The sequence below is a fragment of the Hemitrygon akajei genome, chromosome 5 (assembly GCF_048418815.1).
Source record: "Hemitrygon akajei chromosome 5, sHemAka1.3, whole genome shotgun sequence".
Classification (NCBI taxonomy): Eukaryota; Metazoa; Chordata; class Chondrichthyes; order Myliobatiformes; family Dasyatidae; genus Hemitrygon; species Hemitrygon akajei.
In genome coordinates, this window is record NC_133128.1 from 141,054,382 (window position 1) to 141,072,990 (window position 18,609).

At 40.7% G+C, this 18,609-nt stretch overlaps 1 protein-coding gene across 4 annotated transcripts in view; it reads right to left on the bottom strand.

Moving 5' to 3' along the window:
• Positions 1 to 733: 733 nt before the first annotated feature.
• Positions 734 to 18,609, bottom strand: part of tmem237b (transmembrane protein 237b) — a 43,196-nt gene continuing 25,320 nt past the window's right edge. For 3 of the 4 annotated variants that reach the window (XM_073046689.1, XM_073046687.1, XM_073046688.1), the window contains exons 8-13: positions 15,989 to 16,112; positions 15,110 to 15,301; positions 10,094 to 10,167; positions 9,467 to 9,566; positions 7,758 to 7,879; positions 734 to 4,292 (exon numbers count right to left, since the gene is read on the bottom strand). In XM_073046689.1, coding sequence (XP_072902790.1) covers positions 4,225 to 4,292; positions 7,758 to 7,879; positions 9,467 to 9,566; positions 10,094 to 10,167; positions 15,110 to 15,301; positions 15,989 to 16,112 — 680 coding nt within the window. In that variant the 3' untranslated portion in view covers positions 734 to 4,224. The remainder of the gene's footprint in view (positions 4,293 to 7,757; positions 7,880 to 9,466; positions 9,567 to 10,093; positions 10,168 to 15,109; positions 15,302 to 15,988; positions 16,113 to 18,609) is intronic. The other variant, XM_073046690.1, reaches the window with a different exon arrangement.

Below are 18,609 nucleotides of genomic sequence, written 5' to 3' on the forward strand. Positions count from 1 at the left end.
GTGGCTGCCTTGTTTGCAGTTAAGCTTCCCAATCCTTACCCAAAAGAAGGAAGGTGCCTGTGTGTGACCAGTCTCTCTCTCTCTCGCTCGCTCAATGCTTCCAGAATCTTGGGTCTTAGCAAGGTTTGATCAATGTGGTTTGTGGATTGGACTCTATAGTTCATTTTATGATGTGTTTCTGGTTTCCAGTCACTTTTTTAAAATTGCTATTTTGTGCAATTTTGATCAGGGCGGACTGGCTCTGCAGCCAATGAACAACAGTGCTAAACTGAACTGAAGTGAACTAAACCAAACATTACTAGGCTGTTTCAGTGACTTTGTGGATTGATGTTTTATATTCTGTGTTTATCGCTCTTCTTTTGCCATTTGCACAATTTGTTCTTTTTTGGCACGTTGGTTGGTTGATGAATGTTTCATTGAATTGTTTCTTTGTTTCATGGCTGCCTGCCGGAGGACAAATCTCAAGGTTGTATACTGTATACAGACTTTGATAACACTTTGAATTTTGTCTGGTGTGCTCTCATAGACTTCAATACCTTTTATCGAAATATGAACCAGAGTTTCTGCAGGTGACTGCTTTCAGGTAAATTCACATAAATCAGGGACTGCCTGAAGAAAATTGCACTTACAGTGCGTCTATTCCTACACTCTCGAAATTGCTTACGAGCAACTGTTCAGGAGAGGGGAAGAAAGTTGGGGGTCAAATAATTATACTTTGAAGCTTGCCTCCACATTTAGATATCATAAATACCACTTTTATTCAAATTCTTAATTTTAAAACATATTTCAACATTTCAAACAGATTTAAAGAGATTTTTTATTTACTTACACAGTACCTTCCACAGCATCGTGTCCTGAATAATTGTGCAGCCAGTGAAGTGTTTCAGAAGCAGCTATTACATGATGTGAAAAATACAGCAACCAATTGGTACAAATGCAAGCCAATGAGCCAAGTGACCAATATGTTTTAATGATATTACTTGAAAAGAAAATATTTATAGGGGTACCTGGAAACACAGACAGGCCTCCAATCCCAAAGAAGGCCACCACTGGACCTCTGGCCTCCAGTCCTTTGGTCTCAGACTCACAGATATCAGGCCTCAACCTCCAGACTTGCCAACTGACACCCCCCCCCCCCCCCAGGCCTCCAACTTTGGGACTTGCTGACCATGACTCATTAACCTCAGGATTCACTGGCCTTCTTTCTCAGAGCTCGCAGACCTCATTCCTCTATCCTCGAGGATCATAGGCTTCCAAACACAGAGTGCTTCGTCCTGAACACTGACCCCTGGCTCCTTTCCCCAATTCTACATTCACTGCTCCTCATCTTTCACTCCCACCCACCCTGAATCTAAACTCTAACCTGACCTCCAACCATCCCCCACACTGTTCCCAAAATTCATGCCTATCAACTTAAAAAAACTAAGTCAGAGCCACGAACCCAACAGACATTGCAGCTCAGTGCCATCTTGTCAATCCAATTTATTTCTTTACTATTTGCCCATTTGTCTGGCTTGAACTACATGGCCTTTGGAAGGGACTATATCCTATGCTGATGTATAAATCCTTAAACAGAACCATGAACTTTTCTGGTGTCAATTACTACAAGTGCCATTGATAAGTGGAGGCTGAGGACCTTGAGGTAATTTTTGCTTGGATATTGCTGCATCAAGTTTTTTTTTTTGTTTTTTTAAATAAATTTTTTTATTAGTTTTTCAAAACATTTTACAAAATTAAAAACCCCAAATCCCAATGAGGAGCATTAATACAGTGCAAAATTAAGCATACAATAACAATATGCTACAAAGGAAGAGAATTTAACAAAAAAGCACCTAAATTAAAGACAAGTGAACTTAGTGTCCTCCCCAAGCCCCACAACACAAGAAAAAAAACAACTCCAGACGAACCACCACACAGTATAAAGAGTATAAGTCCAGACAGTCAAACTCCCAGACTGTGAATACACTTAGCAACAGGGGATAATAATGCCTACTACCAGAAAAAAAAAAGGGAGCTGAAAGCAAGGGACCGAAAAGAAGAAAAAAAAGAAAAAAAAACCCTAGTCAGGAGGAAGGTTATGAAAGTACTCGATAAAAGGTCCCCAGACCTTATGGAACTTTAGATCCGAATTAAGAACTGAATAATGAATTTTTTCGAGGTCCAAGCAGGCCATAATGTCGTTAAGCCATTGCGCATGAGTGGGCGGGGCAACATCTCTCCATCTAAGGAGGATCAAGCGTCTCGCCAGGAGAGAGGCAAAGGATAGTATTCGGCATTTGGTCGGACCCAGACATAAATCTGTCTCGCCCCAAAAACCGAACAGAGCAATTAAGGGGTTAGGTTCTAGGTGCTGATTCAGAATACCCGATAATGTAGTGAAGACATTTTTCCAGAATTTCTCCAAGCTAGGACAGAACCAGTACATATGGATGAGAGAGGCCACGCCCCTCTTGCATTTATCACAGAGTGGACTAATGCCAGGGTAGAATCGAGATAGTTTAGATTTAGACATATGGGCTCTATGAACAATCTTAAACTGTAAGAGGCAATGGCGAGCACAAAGGGAGGTTGAGTTAACCGATTTGAGAACTGAGTCCCAGCTCTCCTCGGATAAGGAGATATTTAAATCCTGCTCCCAGGCCATTTTAATTTTATCCACAGGGGCCCGTCGTAAGGCTGCTAGTTTATCTCGGATAATTGAAATTAAACCTTTACCTAGTGGATTAATGGTAAGAAATAGGTCCATAGCATTTTTCGCAGGTATTTCAGGAAAGTTAGGAATTAAAGGAGCAGTAAAGTGTCGGATTTGGAGATATCTGAAAAAGTGAGCGTTAGGCAGGTTGAACTTAACGGAGAGCTGCTGAAAAGAAGCGAAGCGATTATCAATGAAGAGATCTTCAAAATGTCTAATGCCCTTCCTGTACCAAACATGGAATGCTGAATCGTACGTAGTAGGTAAAAAAAGGTGATTATGTGCGACAGGGCTAGAAACGGAAAACCCCTGGAAACCATAGCATTTCCTGAACTGAGTGCTACATCAAGTTTATTGTCATTCAACCATACATATGTATACAGCTAAACAAAACATCATTCCTTTGGGGCCAAGGTGAAAAATAAAGTACATATAGTCACATAGTACACATATAATTATGATCCTCATACAGTTACATTCAGAAGAGGAGCATCTATCTGAATAATTAGATATTTATTTGATTTATTTAGTGATATAGCGCGGAGTAGGCCCTTTCTGGCCCTTTGAGCCACGCCACCCCCGCAGCCCTCCAACTAGCCCGGATAATGCTAAGCTAATTACAGGACAATTTGCAATGACCATTTAATCTACCCAATATGTCTTTGGACTGTGGGAGGAAACTGGAGGACCTGGAGAAAATCCATGCATTCCATGGGGAGGAAGTACAGAGACTCGTTAAAGAACGGCACTAGAACTGAACTCTGGAACACTCCAAACTGTAATAGTGTTGTGCTAATCACCAGAAATGGGCACCACGGTTAGCACTACAGTATTACAGCTTGGGGCGATCCGGAGTTCATTTATGTAAGGATTCTCTATACATAATTTCTGAACCATCTGAATGGCCATTGTTTCTCAAGATATTGCTTTCATCACATTCCGAGATCCACATTTAAACCCATGCGTCAGCATACATGCCCTTGATTGACCTAGGTATGTTGCATTGTATCCAATCACCACTTTTCAGTCATCAACAGGCTACTTTTGCACTGTCCTGCCAAACATAACTTGGACATTGTCCAAAACAGATTGGATAATAAATCAGGCTGCCTCCATAGTGTCTCAAAATGCTTCGTAGTGTCACTCATACACAATGCATCTTCTTTTTCATCCTTTTGTGTAAATGCCACTCTCATTTTCTCTCCAGAATGGCCACGTTAGTGGCAAATAGTACCAAATGATGGGCAATTGGAATAATAAGCCCTGAGCTTTAACATTCGTGGCTGCATTCAGACAATGATCAATGCTCTACATTGAATTGCAAATGCTACAACATTTGTTGACCAACAGGCATTAATGTTAGGTTGGAACAATCACTTTCCAACAAGGTGAGGATCAGCTCTGGTATAAAAAATGTAAATACCTACACAATATAAATTCATCTTAAACAATACAAAAGGGTTTTCAAAGTAACCTATTCAAAGTAAACCATTCAGAGAGAATGTTTCATATATCTTCAACCAGACACTGGTTTACGCTTGTGCTTTGGACTTCTCATTAGGTTCAACTGTATCATTCAGAGCCAATCCAAACTCCACTTCTGCACAAAGAAGCAAGCAAATTTATTACTGTGCAGTTAGACAACAGTTCTGTTACAAAGAGTCATCAGTCAGACAGTAACATTGGTCAATATTTAATTCTCTTCATTACATGTAGCAACAAAACAGACAGTGTGATGGAGACGAACTGTAGCATTTCTCCATTTTTCTGTAGTACACATTTTAGATGAAATTTTTAAAGTAATGCCATTTCAATAAACATCCTCAGGTAACCTCATTTTCATTTCTGAAGTCAAGATTTTGGTGATTAAGGAAATACATAAAATCCAGTCAATAGGAGGCAGTTCTTTGGTTCACCATACTGTCAATAATGGAAAAATACACTCCAACTGAAGTGTACCTTACCAATAACAGCGATATATACAGGATACTAGCTTATAATCATACACTTGGCTTCTACAAATGCATTTACTACAGAATTCAAATTTTTTGAGTGTTTTACATGCAACACAAGCAAGGGGAATGTTGAAATAGTCAAAACTAGGATAGCAAAGTCATGGATGAGGGTTGGGTTTTCAGAAGGGCTGAGTCAAGAAATGAGGGGGTGGGTTTTGCGGAGGAAGATGTGCTACATTGAAAAGGGATTCTTGGCGATAGGAAATTACTTTGAAAGTTTACAATGTTAAGTAGGATTTTAAAAACTAGAACATAATCAACTCCAGGCAAATACACTGTAGTAGTCAATGGAGGAACTAAACTCATGGATCATTAATATTTCCAGAAACTACTAAAGCCTGCAGATTTATGGTAATCACAAAGTACACTGCAGATGCTGTGGTCAAATCAACACATACAAACAAGCTGGATGAACTCAACAGGTCGGGCAGCATCCGTTGAAATGAGCAGTCAACGTTTCAGGCTGAGACCCTTCATCAGGACTATGCATGAAGGGTCTCGGACCAAAAACATTGACTGCTCATTTCAACGGATGCTGCCTGACCTGCTGAGTTCCTCCAGCTTGTTTGTACGTGTAGATTTATGGTAATGTTTGATCAATACATTGGCTTCCAATTCACTAGAAAGTATCTGTTTCTACAGCAGAAATACACAATAATCCTATCAACAACCATGGAGCAAAATAATGACAGCAAGTTTCTAATTTGGGTTTACACATTTTGTAAGGACCTTGTGTATTCTAACAGCATTTTCTGTTTTTGATCATCATATCTTTTTTCATTCTTAGTTTTAATTTTTTTCTCTCTATCCAAAAGACAATTCAAAATTCTTGTAGCTCTTCAGACTCAAGTATCACAAGATCTAACTACTACTTACCAACTTAGCCTATTCTTATCTGGTTCACCAGAGAGGAATGACCTGGATTATGGGCCTTTTATTCATTCTTCTTCCTCTAGAGATTCAATACCTCTGCTTCCTCAGGAGGCTGAAGGAATTTGGCATATCCCATTGACCCTTACCAATTTTTAATCGATGCACAATAGAAAGCATTATATTGGGATGCATAACTGCTTGATATGGCAACTACTCTGCATGTGGCCACAAGAAACTGAAAGAGTTGCGGACGCAGCTCAGCACATCGTGGACACCAGCTTCCCCTTCATGGACTCTGTCTATACTTCTTGCTGCCTTGGTAAAGCAGACATCATAAACACGAACCCAACCACCACAGAATTCCCTCTTTCACTCTTCCATCAGGCAGAGATACAAAAGCCTGAAAGCACATACCACCGGGCTCAAGGACAGCTTCTGCCCTGCTGTTATAAGACTATTAAGTGGTTCACTAGTACAATAAAAAAGAATCATGACCTCACAATCTACCTTGTAATACCTAGCAATTTATCACATACCTGTACCTGCACTGCACTTCCTCTGTAGCTGTTAGTTTATTGTGCATTGTTATTGTTTCAACTATGTGGAGTACTTCACCATGTCTTCAACCCAAGCCTGAGTCTCCAGAGGGTTCCTGTGCTGTGGAAGACGTCCTGCCTCATTCCTGTACCGAAGACGCTGCGCCCCAGTGGCTCCAATGACTACAGACCAGTGGCATTGACCTCCCACATCATGAAGACCCCAGAGAGACTTGTTCTAGAGAAGCTCCGGCCTATGGTTAGGTCACACTTAGACCCCCTCCAGTTCGCCTATCAGCCCCAACTAGGAGTTGAGGATGCCATCGTCTACCTGCTGAACTGTGTCTACGCCCACCTGGACAAGCCGGCGAGCACTGTGAGGGTCATGTTTTTTGACTTCTCCAGTGCGTTCAACACCATCCGCCCTGCTCTGCTGGGTGAGAAGCTGACAGTGATGCAGGTGGATGCTTCCCTGGTGTCATGGATTATTGATTACCTAACTGGCAGACCTCAGTACGTGTGCTTGCAGCACTGTATCAGACAGAGTGGTCAGCAGCATTGGGGCGCCACAGGAGACTGTCCTGTCTTCCTTTCTCTTCACCATCTACACCTCGGACTTCAACTACAACACAGAGTCTTGCCATCTTCAGAAGTTTTCTGATGACTCTGCCATAGTTGGATGCATCAGCAAGGGAGATGAGGCTGAGTACAGGGCTACGGTGGGAAACTTTGTCACATGGTGCGAGCAGAATCATCTGCAGCTTAATGTGAAAAAGACTAGGGAGCTGGTGGTGGACCTGAGGAGGGCTAAGGCACCGGTGACCCCTGTTTCCATCCAAGGGGTCAGTGTGGACATGGTGGAGGATTACAAATACCTGGGGATACAAATTGACAATAAACTGGACTGGTCAAAGAACACTGAGGCTGTCTACAAGAAGGGGCAGAGCCGTCTCTATTTCCTGAGGAGACTGAGGTCCTTTAACATCTGCCGGACAATGCTGAGGATGTTCTACGAGTCTGTGGTGGCCAGTGCTATCATGTTTGCTGTTGTGTGCTGGGGCAGCAGGCTGAGGGTAGCAGACACCAACAGAATCAACAAACTCATTCGTAAGGCCAGTGATGTTGTGGAGGTGGAACTGGACTCTCTGACGGTGGTGTCTGAAAAGAGGATGCTGTCCAAGTTGCATGCCATCTTGGACAATGACTCCCATCCACTCCATAATGTACTGGTTAGGCACAGGAGTACATTCAGCCAGAAACTCATTCCACCGAGATGCAACATTGAGTGTCATAGGAAGTCATTCCTACCTGTGGCCATCAAACTTTACAACTCCTCCCTCGGAGTGTCAGACACCCTGAGCCAATAGGCTGGTCCTGGACTTATTTCCACTTGGCATGATTAACTTATTATTTAATTATTTATGGTTTTATATTGCTATATTTCTTCACTATTCTTGGTGCGGCTGTAATGAAACCCAATTTCCTTCGGGATCAATAAAGTATGTCTGTCTGTCTACTTCGATGCACCGTGTAATGATTTGATCTGTATGAACAGTATACAAGTGTTTCATTGTACCTTGGTAAATGTGCAATAAACCCATTCCAATTCCTTACCATCATTTGTAATCTTTGTTCACATACCTTCAGTATGATCAAGCATAGGCTGATAAGACAGGAAAATCCAGGCCAGTGAAACTAAGATGGTAGCTACCAGGTTTACAACAACCCAAGAGTGCAGAATCAAAAACTCTGATCCGGAAGTCCTGTGTAGTGTCAGATAGAGATTCCTTTATTAACAAGAAATTCACCAAAACACAGTAAATTTACAGAGAACCAATGGAGCACGGTAGTGAGGTTACAACATTAACCCCCGGTTAAGGTGGTCAAAAGCAAAACTTAGGAATTTATTCCAACTTGACAAGTTGTGATTTTTAGTTGTTTAAAGGCCGCCATCAAAAATAAATTCTGAAAGGTGCTAGTTGTTGCAAGGACTTAGGGAACTGCCTGCCATTTTCTATCTAGTCTGAGTTGTAGGTGATTATAGTTGAACACCATCCTGTTGATTCTTAATGATGAAAAAGTAACCAGGAATAGGCAATACAAATGGATTTATGATGTGACCTCATCACAAGAGCACATTGATATCGTGGAGATTTTACTATTTGACACATTAAAATACAATGGAGGTCCACCCCAAAATTGAGGGGTAACACTGATGATTTTGGTGCAATACTGCTGTTATTGGTGCAAAAGTTCAATGATGTCATTGAGGAAAAGAAGCCCCATGATCAGAAGGGGTAGGATATCCAATGCCTCAACAGCTGCAGTACCAAGTTCAAATATAGAAAGAAAATTCCTGTTAAATTATCTGGGGGGCAGACATTTGTCAATAAACAAAACCAAAAACTAGGTCTCCTATTTTTATAGTCCTTTCAGATTTAATGGTAAGAGCAACTGATCAGTTGATACAATAATTAATGTACATAGGGGAAAAAAAACATCAAAAGTTCAATCAGAAAAATGAAATAGGCCCTAGCTCAAAACTTAAAATCTAGCAATATCAAGCAGAAATAATTTTATGTTGCCCAGAGAAAAACTGCAAACTAATAACTTGTTACATTTTCTCCCACTCTAACCTTCATTGCCTATTTCCATGCGTACTCTAAAGGAGTCTTTGGAATGCATTGTAGTTAATAATTTGACAATGTACAGTATCATGTCAAAGCCCAGACAGTGAATATTGTGTTGCTAGTGACCAAATTGGTGGCTCAGTCCAAGGAATCACGTTTTCCCTTAGGTGGGCTCTTACATGATATAGCAGAAGCAGTTGTTTAGAGGCACAACCTTCATTCAGCAAGATACCAAATGTTGCACTTTATCAGTTCTTGGATTCCTCTGACATTTGTTCTGACACTGACACTGACACTGTTCTCACTGCTACAATGTTTATTCAATGAGATCAGAGGAGTCAGGTTAACACCTATTACTTAACATCTCACATCCACCACCCACCACAATGTCACCACTTTTCGTTTCATAGAATGCTACAAGAAGTTTAGCTTATTATATAACAATGTAGCACCTGTCCTATATAGCCTCAGAAGTCCAGGAGCCAGGGTTGTAAAGCACAGAGATAAACCTTTTGGCCAAACTTGTCCATACCAACCAAAATGCCTTCCTGAGCTAGTCCCATTTGGGGTAGGTGGAGGGATGACAGGGCAGGTGGGAACAGGAAGCAACACAGGCGTGCAGTGCGCATGCACCTAACAAGAGCAAATAAGACAGCATGCCAAAACAACACTGATTTATTTTGTTAGGCATTTACATAATAGTTGTGGACTGCAACTTACCAAAGCGTGGCATTGGTGATATCTTGTGGTGACCTGTACCAGTTAAACTTGTCACTGGCCATCTGCTGGCTGAGTGATAATATCAGAGCTGCGACATATACTGCCAATAAAAATTAAACTAAACTTTACCAATAAACCAAGGATGCAGTCTTCAATATTACAGATACTGTTCAATGATAGATTTGATAACCAGTCTCTGTTGTTAAATGACAGTACTTTTGCAGAAGTGTCAGGAGGAGAGATTGACCATAAGTTTTTTGGACCTTTGGCTTGAATGTAACCCACCTTTAATGCCCAGCTAACAATTCTTATTATGAGAAATTGAGGCTAGAAGGAAATTGGCATCTTTGGAACTAGACCAAAATGCTCAAGGGACAAAAAGGTACAACTTTTTTTTCACACTCGTTGAGCACTTCATCACCTATAATATTATTCTCTTTTCAAGGATCTCAATATGCAATTCTAACTATACAAAACTAAGTAAAAGATCCACAAAACCAGTCGACAATGGACCAACAACCAAAGACAGCAAGTGACTGGCCAGTGAAGGGCCAGACAATTCCAGAAAGCAACTGGTCAGCAAGGGGTTGTTTCCAGAACAACTGTATGATCAGTAAAACTACTTACAGAAAGAGGCAACTGCTGTGGGGTCCAGTGTCACCATTCTGCGGAGTGTCATTGACACATCAGCCATGTTAAGCCTGAGGAAAGCAGAACAAGTAGTAATAAAATTAAATATCAATGAAACTCATTACAGTTTATTTCATAGGTTCCATCGATCGGCAACATCCCCACCACAGATAATCACTCATTGACTACAAGGCCAGTTGAAAACTTACCTCCGCCCTCTCCAAACCCACCAATGGGCCTCATTTCCTTCCATCAAAGCAAGAGAAACTGGTGGTCAAACAGCTATTTGCATCCTTCAGATTATAGATAATCCGCTATTTCACAATCCAAATAGCCCTCTGCTCACTTGATTTGCTGGTGGTGCAAAGCAAGGTGGCAGTATGTGTTGCGAAGAGGACACAAAGGGGCTTGAAAGGAATGTAGGTAGGGCCAGGGCGTGGCAGATGGAATATAGTGTTTGAAAAACGTGATTTTTGTCTGTTGTTTAGATAATTAAAAAAATAATTACAAGGTTGAATTGGGAAGAATGAGAAGTAATCACATTGTACCTACAAGTTTCTAAAGAGCTGGATAGGGGAGATTGTGAGTATATGTTTCTCCTGGGTGAGGTATTCAGAACCTAAGCTTTTCTCAAAACAAATATCATTATTCAGAATAGTGATAAGTAGAAAGATTGTTGGAAGCAAGCTGCAATTCTGCAGTGAAAAAAAATTAAATAGAGTTTTGGCGTGATATAAACCTTGCACAAAGAGGACAACAAAGAGGTAGTCATGGAGAGGCAGAGAAGTTACGGGATTGCTTCAGATCCGTGGACAGGGACATCTTCAAGGACTCAGTGGATCTGAATAAATACACCACAGTTGTAATAGACTTCATAAAAACAGTCGTAGATGAGTGAGCCCACACAAAATCATTCAGAGTCTTCCCCACCAGTAGCCCTGGATGAACCATGACATCTGCAATCTGCTGTGGGATAGATTAGAAGCATTCAGGTCTGGCCAACAAGTAGGATGCAAGAGGTCCAGGTACAATTTCCAGAAAGCCAACTCATGGATGAAGTGGCAATTCTGGATTAAACTTGAATCAATGAAGGATGCTCAGCAGCTGTGGCAGGACTTGAATAAAATCACCTCTTATGAAGTGAAATCAAGCTACATAGGTGACAACAGGGCTTCACTCCCAGATGAGTGCAATACCTTTTATGCTTACTTTGACTGTCAAAACATGGAGGAACTTTCATGTACTCCCACAGCCCCTGTGATTTCAGTCTCCGAAGCCAACGTGAGAGTGTCCTTCACGATGGTGAACCCACAGAAAGCACCTGGCCCATATCAGGTACCTAGTTGAATACTAGAGACCCGTGCTGATCAGCTGGCTGGAATGTTCACCGATATCGTTAACCCTTTGCTTTGACAGTCTGAGGTATCCACCTGCTTCAAGCAAGCTTCAATTACACTGGTGCCTCAGAACAACGTTAACCAGCCTCAATGACTATCGTCTGGTAGCACTTGCATTCACTTGATGAAGTGTTTTGAGAGAATGGTGATGAAACACATCAACTCCTGCCTGGGAAGTGACTTGAATCCACTCCAATTTGCCTACCGGCATAACAGATCCACAGCAGATGGCATTTCATTGGCTCTTTACTCAACCCTGGAACACCTAGACAGCAAACTTGCATACATTAGGATGCTTTTCATTGACTACAATTCAGCATTCAAACTATCATCCCCTCAAAACTAATCAATAAGCATCAAGACCTTGGCCTCTACCTCCTTGTGCAATTGGATACTTAATTTTCTTACTTGCAGACAATCAACAATCTCCATCAGCACAGGAGCACCACAATGCTGTTGCTTAGCCCCCTGCTCTACTCGTTTTACACTTATGACTGTGTGGCAAAGTACAGCTCCAAAGCCATATTTAAGTTTGCTGATGACACTACTGTCGTTGACCAAATCAAAACCTGTGACAAATCAGCAAATAGGAGGGAGATTGAGTGGTGTCACAACAACCACCTCTTACTCAATTTCAGCAAGACCAAGAAGCTGATTATTGACTTAAGGAGGAGGAAACCAGATGGCCATGAGCCAGTCCTCATCGCGGGATCAGAGGTGGAGAGGGTCAGCAACTTTAAATTCCTCATTTGAGAGGCCGTGTCCTGGGACCAGCACATAAGTGCAATTATGAAGAAAACGTGAACAGTGACACTACTCCCTTAGAAGTTTGTGAAGATTTAATATGACATCTAAAATGTTGATAAATGTCTATAAGATGGGTGGTGGAGAGTATATTGACTGGTTGCATCACTGCCTGGTATGGAAACACCAATGCCCTCGAATGAAAAATCCTATAAAAAGTCCATCACATGTTAAGCCCTCCTCACAAATGAGAACATTTACAAAGAGTGCTGTCGCAGGAAAGCAGCATCCATCATTAAGGACTCCCGCCACCTAGGTCATTCTCTCTTCTCACAGCTGCCATCAGAAAGAAAATACAAGAGTCTCAGGATTCTCACCACCAGGTTCAGGAACAGTTATTACCCTTCAGCCATCATGCTCTTGAACCACTCAACTTCACTTGCCCCATCACCGAACTGTTCCTACAACCAATGGCCTCTCTTTCAAGGACTCTTCATCTCATGTTTTGATATTTATTGCTTATTTATTTACTACTTTTTTTTCTTTTGTATTTGCACAGTTTGTCTTTTGCATTGTGGCTTCTTGTCCTTTGGGTGAGATCTCTTATTGATTCTAGTATGGTTCTTGGATTTACCGAGTTTTCCCACAAGAAAACGAATCTCAGGGTTTATATGATGACATACATATACTTTAATAATAAATTTACTCCAAGCTTTGATTGCTGTGACTACAGAGGTCTTTGCACCTCCCTTTTGTGTTATCAATCACATCAATAAGCAAAGCCTTTGGAAAATCAGGCTGTAGGGTAAATTATCAACTTAAAGCTTGGGACAGAAACTGTTGATTGGCAGATTGTTATTACCATAAAGATGATCACTGTGTTAATGGATTAGATGAAAAGAGAGTAGGACATTCAAGTTATATGATGATATAAAATTTAGTGGGAAAGTGAACTCTGAAAAGTTAGGAAGAGTCTGCAAGGGGATACAGAAAACAAATGAGTTGGTAGGAAGATAGAAGAAGTAGTGAAAAAATGTCTGGTTATTCACCTTTAGTATGAAAAACTGAATATTTTTAAAACTAGCACATATTGCTGTTTCTCTTAAACCAGAACAAAAGAACTCCTTCTACAGCAAAGATGGAAATACAGTAAGCAATTTTGAAGGTATTTATTATTTTTTTTAAACAAGTAGTTTCAGGCATGAAAGCCAAGAAGAAATTGCCATGAGTGCACAAGGCTTTGTTCAGATCTCATTTGGAATACTGCATGCCATTTTGGCTTCAATACAGTTATTTATGCCTTTGTGTCAGTACAGTTTAGATTCACTAAATTGATTCCTAGTGTGAGAGGGTTGTTCCAAGAGAAAAGACTAAAAAAGAATGGCCTACACACAACTGAATTTAGAAAAACTAGAACACTTCATTGGAAGATGCACAATTCTAAGAGGGGGATTGATAGGATAAATGCAAAGAGACTGTTTTCCCTAGCTAAAGATTCTAGAAAAGTGTCAGAAAAATCAATTAGTCATTTAGGACCAAGTGAAAGAGAATAGATTTTCCCATTGGGGTGAACAATTCATGATCATAGCTGTTATCCCACTGAGTAGCAGAAGAGGTTCTAATTGCTCTCCATCTCTTTGCTTCTAGATCTTACATTCCTCCACCAATCACCACAGACACACACATCCCTTGGGAAATACTGGGTCCAAATCATTATTACACATGTGCCATTTGTGGGATATTGAGCAACTCCTGGCTGTCAGCTAGCTCAGTTTCATTTTCCTGTAGAATGTACTGAGCACCTAGTGCCACTCTCATCATACCTGACTTACACATCACCACCTTCATCTGCCACCTGAAACACAAAACCCTTTATTTCCATACAGCAATGAAGCACTATCCGAAACAGGCAATCACCCCATTGCTAGTTGCAGTCTGTATAATTTTAAAACAGAAAACGCTGCAGGGCCCAAAACCATGGTTTTGAGTATCCAGAAAAAGAACAAACAAATAATTTGAGGGTCAAATTTGATTTGCACCAGCTTTTCTGTTGGCCCAGCATAGAGTGGCCATTATTCTCAAACTGCAAGCTGGAAGACACTAGGTGCAGTACAAGAGGCCTTTCTCCAAGATCTTGTAGCAGCATAAATATCTCAGAGGAAGTTAAGCTGGGAAGATGACTTAGTGGGTGAGATTAGGTAAAGAGGGAGCTGGAGCTGCTTGCATGCAGGATAGAGCTAACAAAGAGAATGACTGTGAACAGTCATGATAGAAAGACAACAGAAGGAAACCTACAGATGGGGAAAATTAATGCCTTGGACTCTCCAGCAAAGGTCAAGGTAAAGTGTAGCCTTTTAATCACCAAAACTAGTCTTTAATCACCATAGCTGGTCTTTAATCACAATTAATATTTGTTTTCATGTTTTGGTGGCTTTGTACACCATAGGATTTTACTGTACATGCCCCATGTAGAGGTACATATTACCTGTACAAGAGGCAACAGTAAATTTTTCTCATAAGCTTCTGTTCCAACTTGAAAATGGTCTACACGTGAAGAATCTTGGAATACTTGACTCAAAAATATAAAGGCAGAAAACACATAGCGAAGACACAATTGGCAGATTAATCTACTCATATTATCAAGTGTAGTGATACGCATGGGTTCAGACAAAGGCAGCAAATGACTGGCGTTGCATTTCTTCATCAAGGGACAGGAACATGGCTCCAGCAACACCCAAACATCTGAAGAAGAGGGCAGCTCACTTCCTAGTAGTAAACAAATTGCATCTATCCATTATGGAAGGTGAACCCCTCAGATCTGGGACCCACATCTTGTGAAATGGTCAGGGATTTGTTATTTTACCCTTCTTACCTGTCAAATGCTGAGACTGTGCTGATTGCAAGCAAAAAATACAGGAGGCACTGGCTTGGGTAGACTAGCATGCCATATTGCTGGAGCAGATTTGAGATGTTGACAAAATTGTAACCAGAAAGCACATAAACTACCACAATGTTCCACACCGTGTATCCAGCCAGAAATCCTTGTGAGAAAAGCCCAATTATCCTGGGAGAAGAATAAAGGTAGATTAACATCTGGCCATTGCAATACTGCAGCAACAAAATCTTCTCCATTATATACAGTTTGTGCCAAAAAATCTTTACTTTTCAAAAGATTAATAATGTGAAATACTGAGAACAACCGCTGAATGTAACCCATGCTCTCCAAGTCAATCAACAATGCTGGAATTATTCATTGAGAAAAATAATTTAAAGCTTTTCAATTAATAAAGAAAAAATGGTGCAAAGGGTAAGATAGAGCAGAAAGAACATACAAGACAACAAAATAACCAACTTAAAGGAAGGCAGTAAGTGGGACCAGCAAATTATTGAACTCAACAATGAATCCAGAAAATTGTAATACACTGAGGGGCCAGAGCAGTTCTTCACTTCACTGGGACACTGATGGCACAAGTGTAAGTTGGAGAGGAAAAGGGAATTGAAGCAACAGGCAATCATGAGCATGGAGTCACACTGACAATCTGATTGGTGCTTTACATAGTAACGACCCATTTTACCTTTTACTTTAAAAGACAGAGTAGACTGCACCATTAGCAGCAAATATAGTATATTATTAAATTGAAAACAGCACAAGGATTAAAACAATCTACAGCAAAAGGAGCTTAAAGCCACAGCCACAGCAGCCTGGCAGAATTGAGCTGATCCTGGGGAACCAGAAATGAAGCCCCCTTACCTGAATCCACGATGTGCCTGTAAAGAGACATCTTTGGTTGTCCGGGTGGATTTGACCTCCATGTAAACCTCGACTTGTTTGGCAGTTTTCTCTGCTTCAACCCTGTCAGCAGCCTGAAACCGTCCTACAGAAGAAATTTGCAACATATTAAAAGTGAGACCCACAGCAGCCTTGCAGGGGAGGCTGCAGATAACATCTTAAAGGTGAGATCTTAGGAACAAATCAGATCCTGGCCTGAAGAGACAAGTGGAAGACACTGCATTCGTGTTGATCTTGAAAGCCTTTCTATTGAACCTTTGGGCCCATGTCAGTCACTTTCTCAGATATCAAAGCACACAGCCTATTACAGAGTCCTCCAAAGCACAGCATGGTAGTGTTGGCTGTAAAATTGATCAGGGTTCAATTCCTGCCACTGACAACTGTCTGTAAGGAGCTTATATGTTTTCCCCATGATAGTGTGGGTTTCTACTGGGTGCTCCAGTTTCCTCCCACAACCAAAGACATACAGTTAGGTTTAATGAGTAGAGGGCACGTTATTTTGGCACTGGAAGCATGCAACACTTGCGAGCTCCCTAGCACATTGACTTGATCTGACATCATCGGCGTATTTCACTGTATGTTTCAATGTACATTTGACAAAGAAAGCTAATCTAATCTCTGAAAGGGCAAAATATCTCAAGCAAAAAATTAAAACACAATCCAAAGGTCAGAACAGGTAATCATCAACCTGATCAGAAAGGCAAATTTTACAGAGCACCTGAAAATATAAAGGCAGGATGGAGAGCGATGGATTTTGGGGAAGGAATTGTACTGTTTAGAATATTGACATGTGCACCACTAGAGGGACAAAGCAAACTGCAAATACATAAGGGACCACAGTTGTCAAATTTTCAGAACATTCTATGGTTTGTGAAGATCAGAGAGGTAGGAGCAAATGAACAAACTTAAAGAGGAATTTATTTTTGGAATAAAAGTCACAACACTTTGAAACTCTCCCTTCAGGATAAGCATATTGCTGCCTATACCTCGTTAGAGAACAGACATAGCTCATTGAATCCCACTCTCTGATATTTTCTTTTAGCAAGAGAATTGTTGCTTTAACATTTCCATGAATCTATTGCCTTGACTACCAGTGTTGCCGATACAATATTAAACAGTATGTTTCACTTCATTATGGCATGAATCACAAGGTTCTCTCAAGAGGATGACAAACTGTAATATGAAGCTGAAGGGAAAGTGGAGAAAGAAAACTAGCAATTATAAAAACAGTCCACAAAATTAAATTCTCAAAACATATTGCAAGAAATAGTATCGGAACCGAAAATTTAAAACTTTCAGAAAAGCTTCAATAAGCGCTGTCTCTGCTCCAGAAGATTGAGATGTGGACTAATGGAGTGGTCTTGAAGACTGAAAAATATTGATAAAAGTGGTGTAGTGGTACATATATTTGCCTTTATGGGAAGATCATGAATATAAAATAACACAATAATTCTGTTAAGGAATTCAGGAGAAACCACTTTAATTATTGATTGAGACAACTATCATAGATGGTATTTACAGCAAACTGTTTACTGTACTATTTACATAACTTCACATGCATTTTGAATTATATTTTATTAACTTGTTTGTTTTGTGTTAAGTCAGATACAGTGGATTCTGGTTAACTGAGCCATTGGTTAATCCAGGCAGCTCTTAAAGAACAAAAACTAATTGAGAAAATATCCAGGACTCTCTTGGTTTATTTGGGACACTATAACCGCTTAAGTGCAACAGGAGACTTTGCCAAACAGTTTCTAACTGGTGTCAGCAGTCGTGTGTAGTTGTGTGGCCTTATGATATAACACCGTGCTTAGAGCAAACAGTTTTTAATAGCATGAGTTGTATGTGTTTGTGTTCAAAAAGCAGTGACTTATGTCACTCTTATTTGGCTAGATATAAGCAGTAAGACAATTCAGAACTGTTTGGTTCACTGAGGTTTCAAGCATTCAGACTTGGAAATGCCAGAAATGGCCAGAGTGAAAATGAAGTGATTTCACTACTTCAACAAGCTAGAAACAATGAAGAATTTTAAATTATTAACAATCACCTTGAATGTTACCTTTGGTTCCCACCAGACACTCAGCCCTTACCTGCGGCTCCAAGTAGCTGTTTGCATGTGACAGCGGCTACACCCTGGTACACAGCTTCAACAGGGGGGCTAAATCAGGTGAGGGTCTCGCACCCTGCTGAGATGGGGATATACCTGTCCTAGCATGGAAAGTCAGCTCCAGTCATCTGGGCAGATGAGATCTACAGTGAGATCCAATGGCCAGAAAGGCAATTCTGCAACACTACGTGGAGAGCGAAGGGCATGACAAAGCAGAGAAGTCATCATGGTCATCCACTGCACCAGTGAAGACCCCAGTTGTGACATCTGCTTATACCACTGGACTGGTCTTCTGAGGCTGAGAATGAAATTGCCCAGTGCAATGGCTCTTCCACTTTATAAACTCTCCTGCACAGGTTTCCTGTCATTGTCCGATACACTGGACAACCACCAGTAGTATCGGTAGAGCTCTAATTTATTTAGTATTTCATTTAAATACATAATTCATTACCTAGTTAAATGGTAGTTTGTCCAT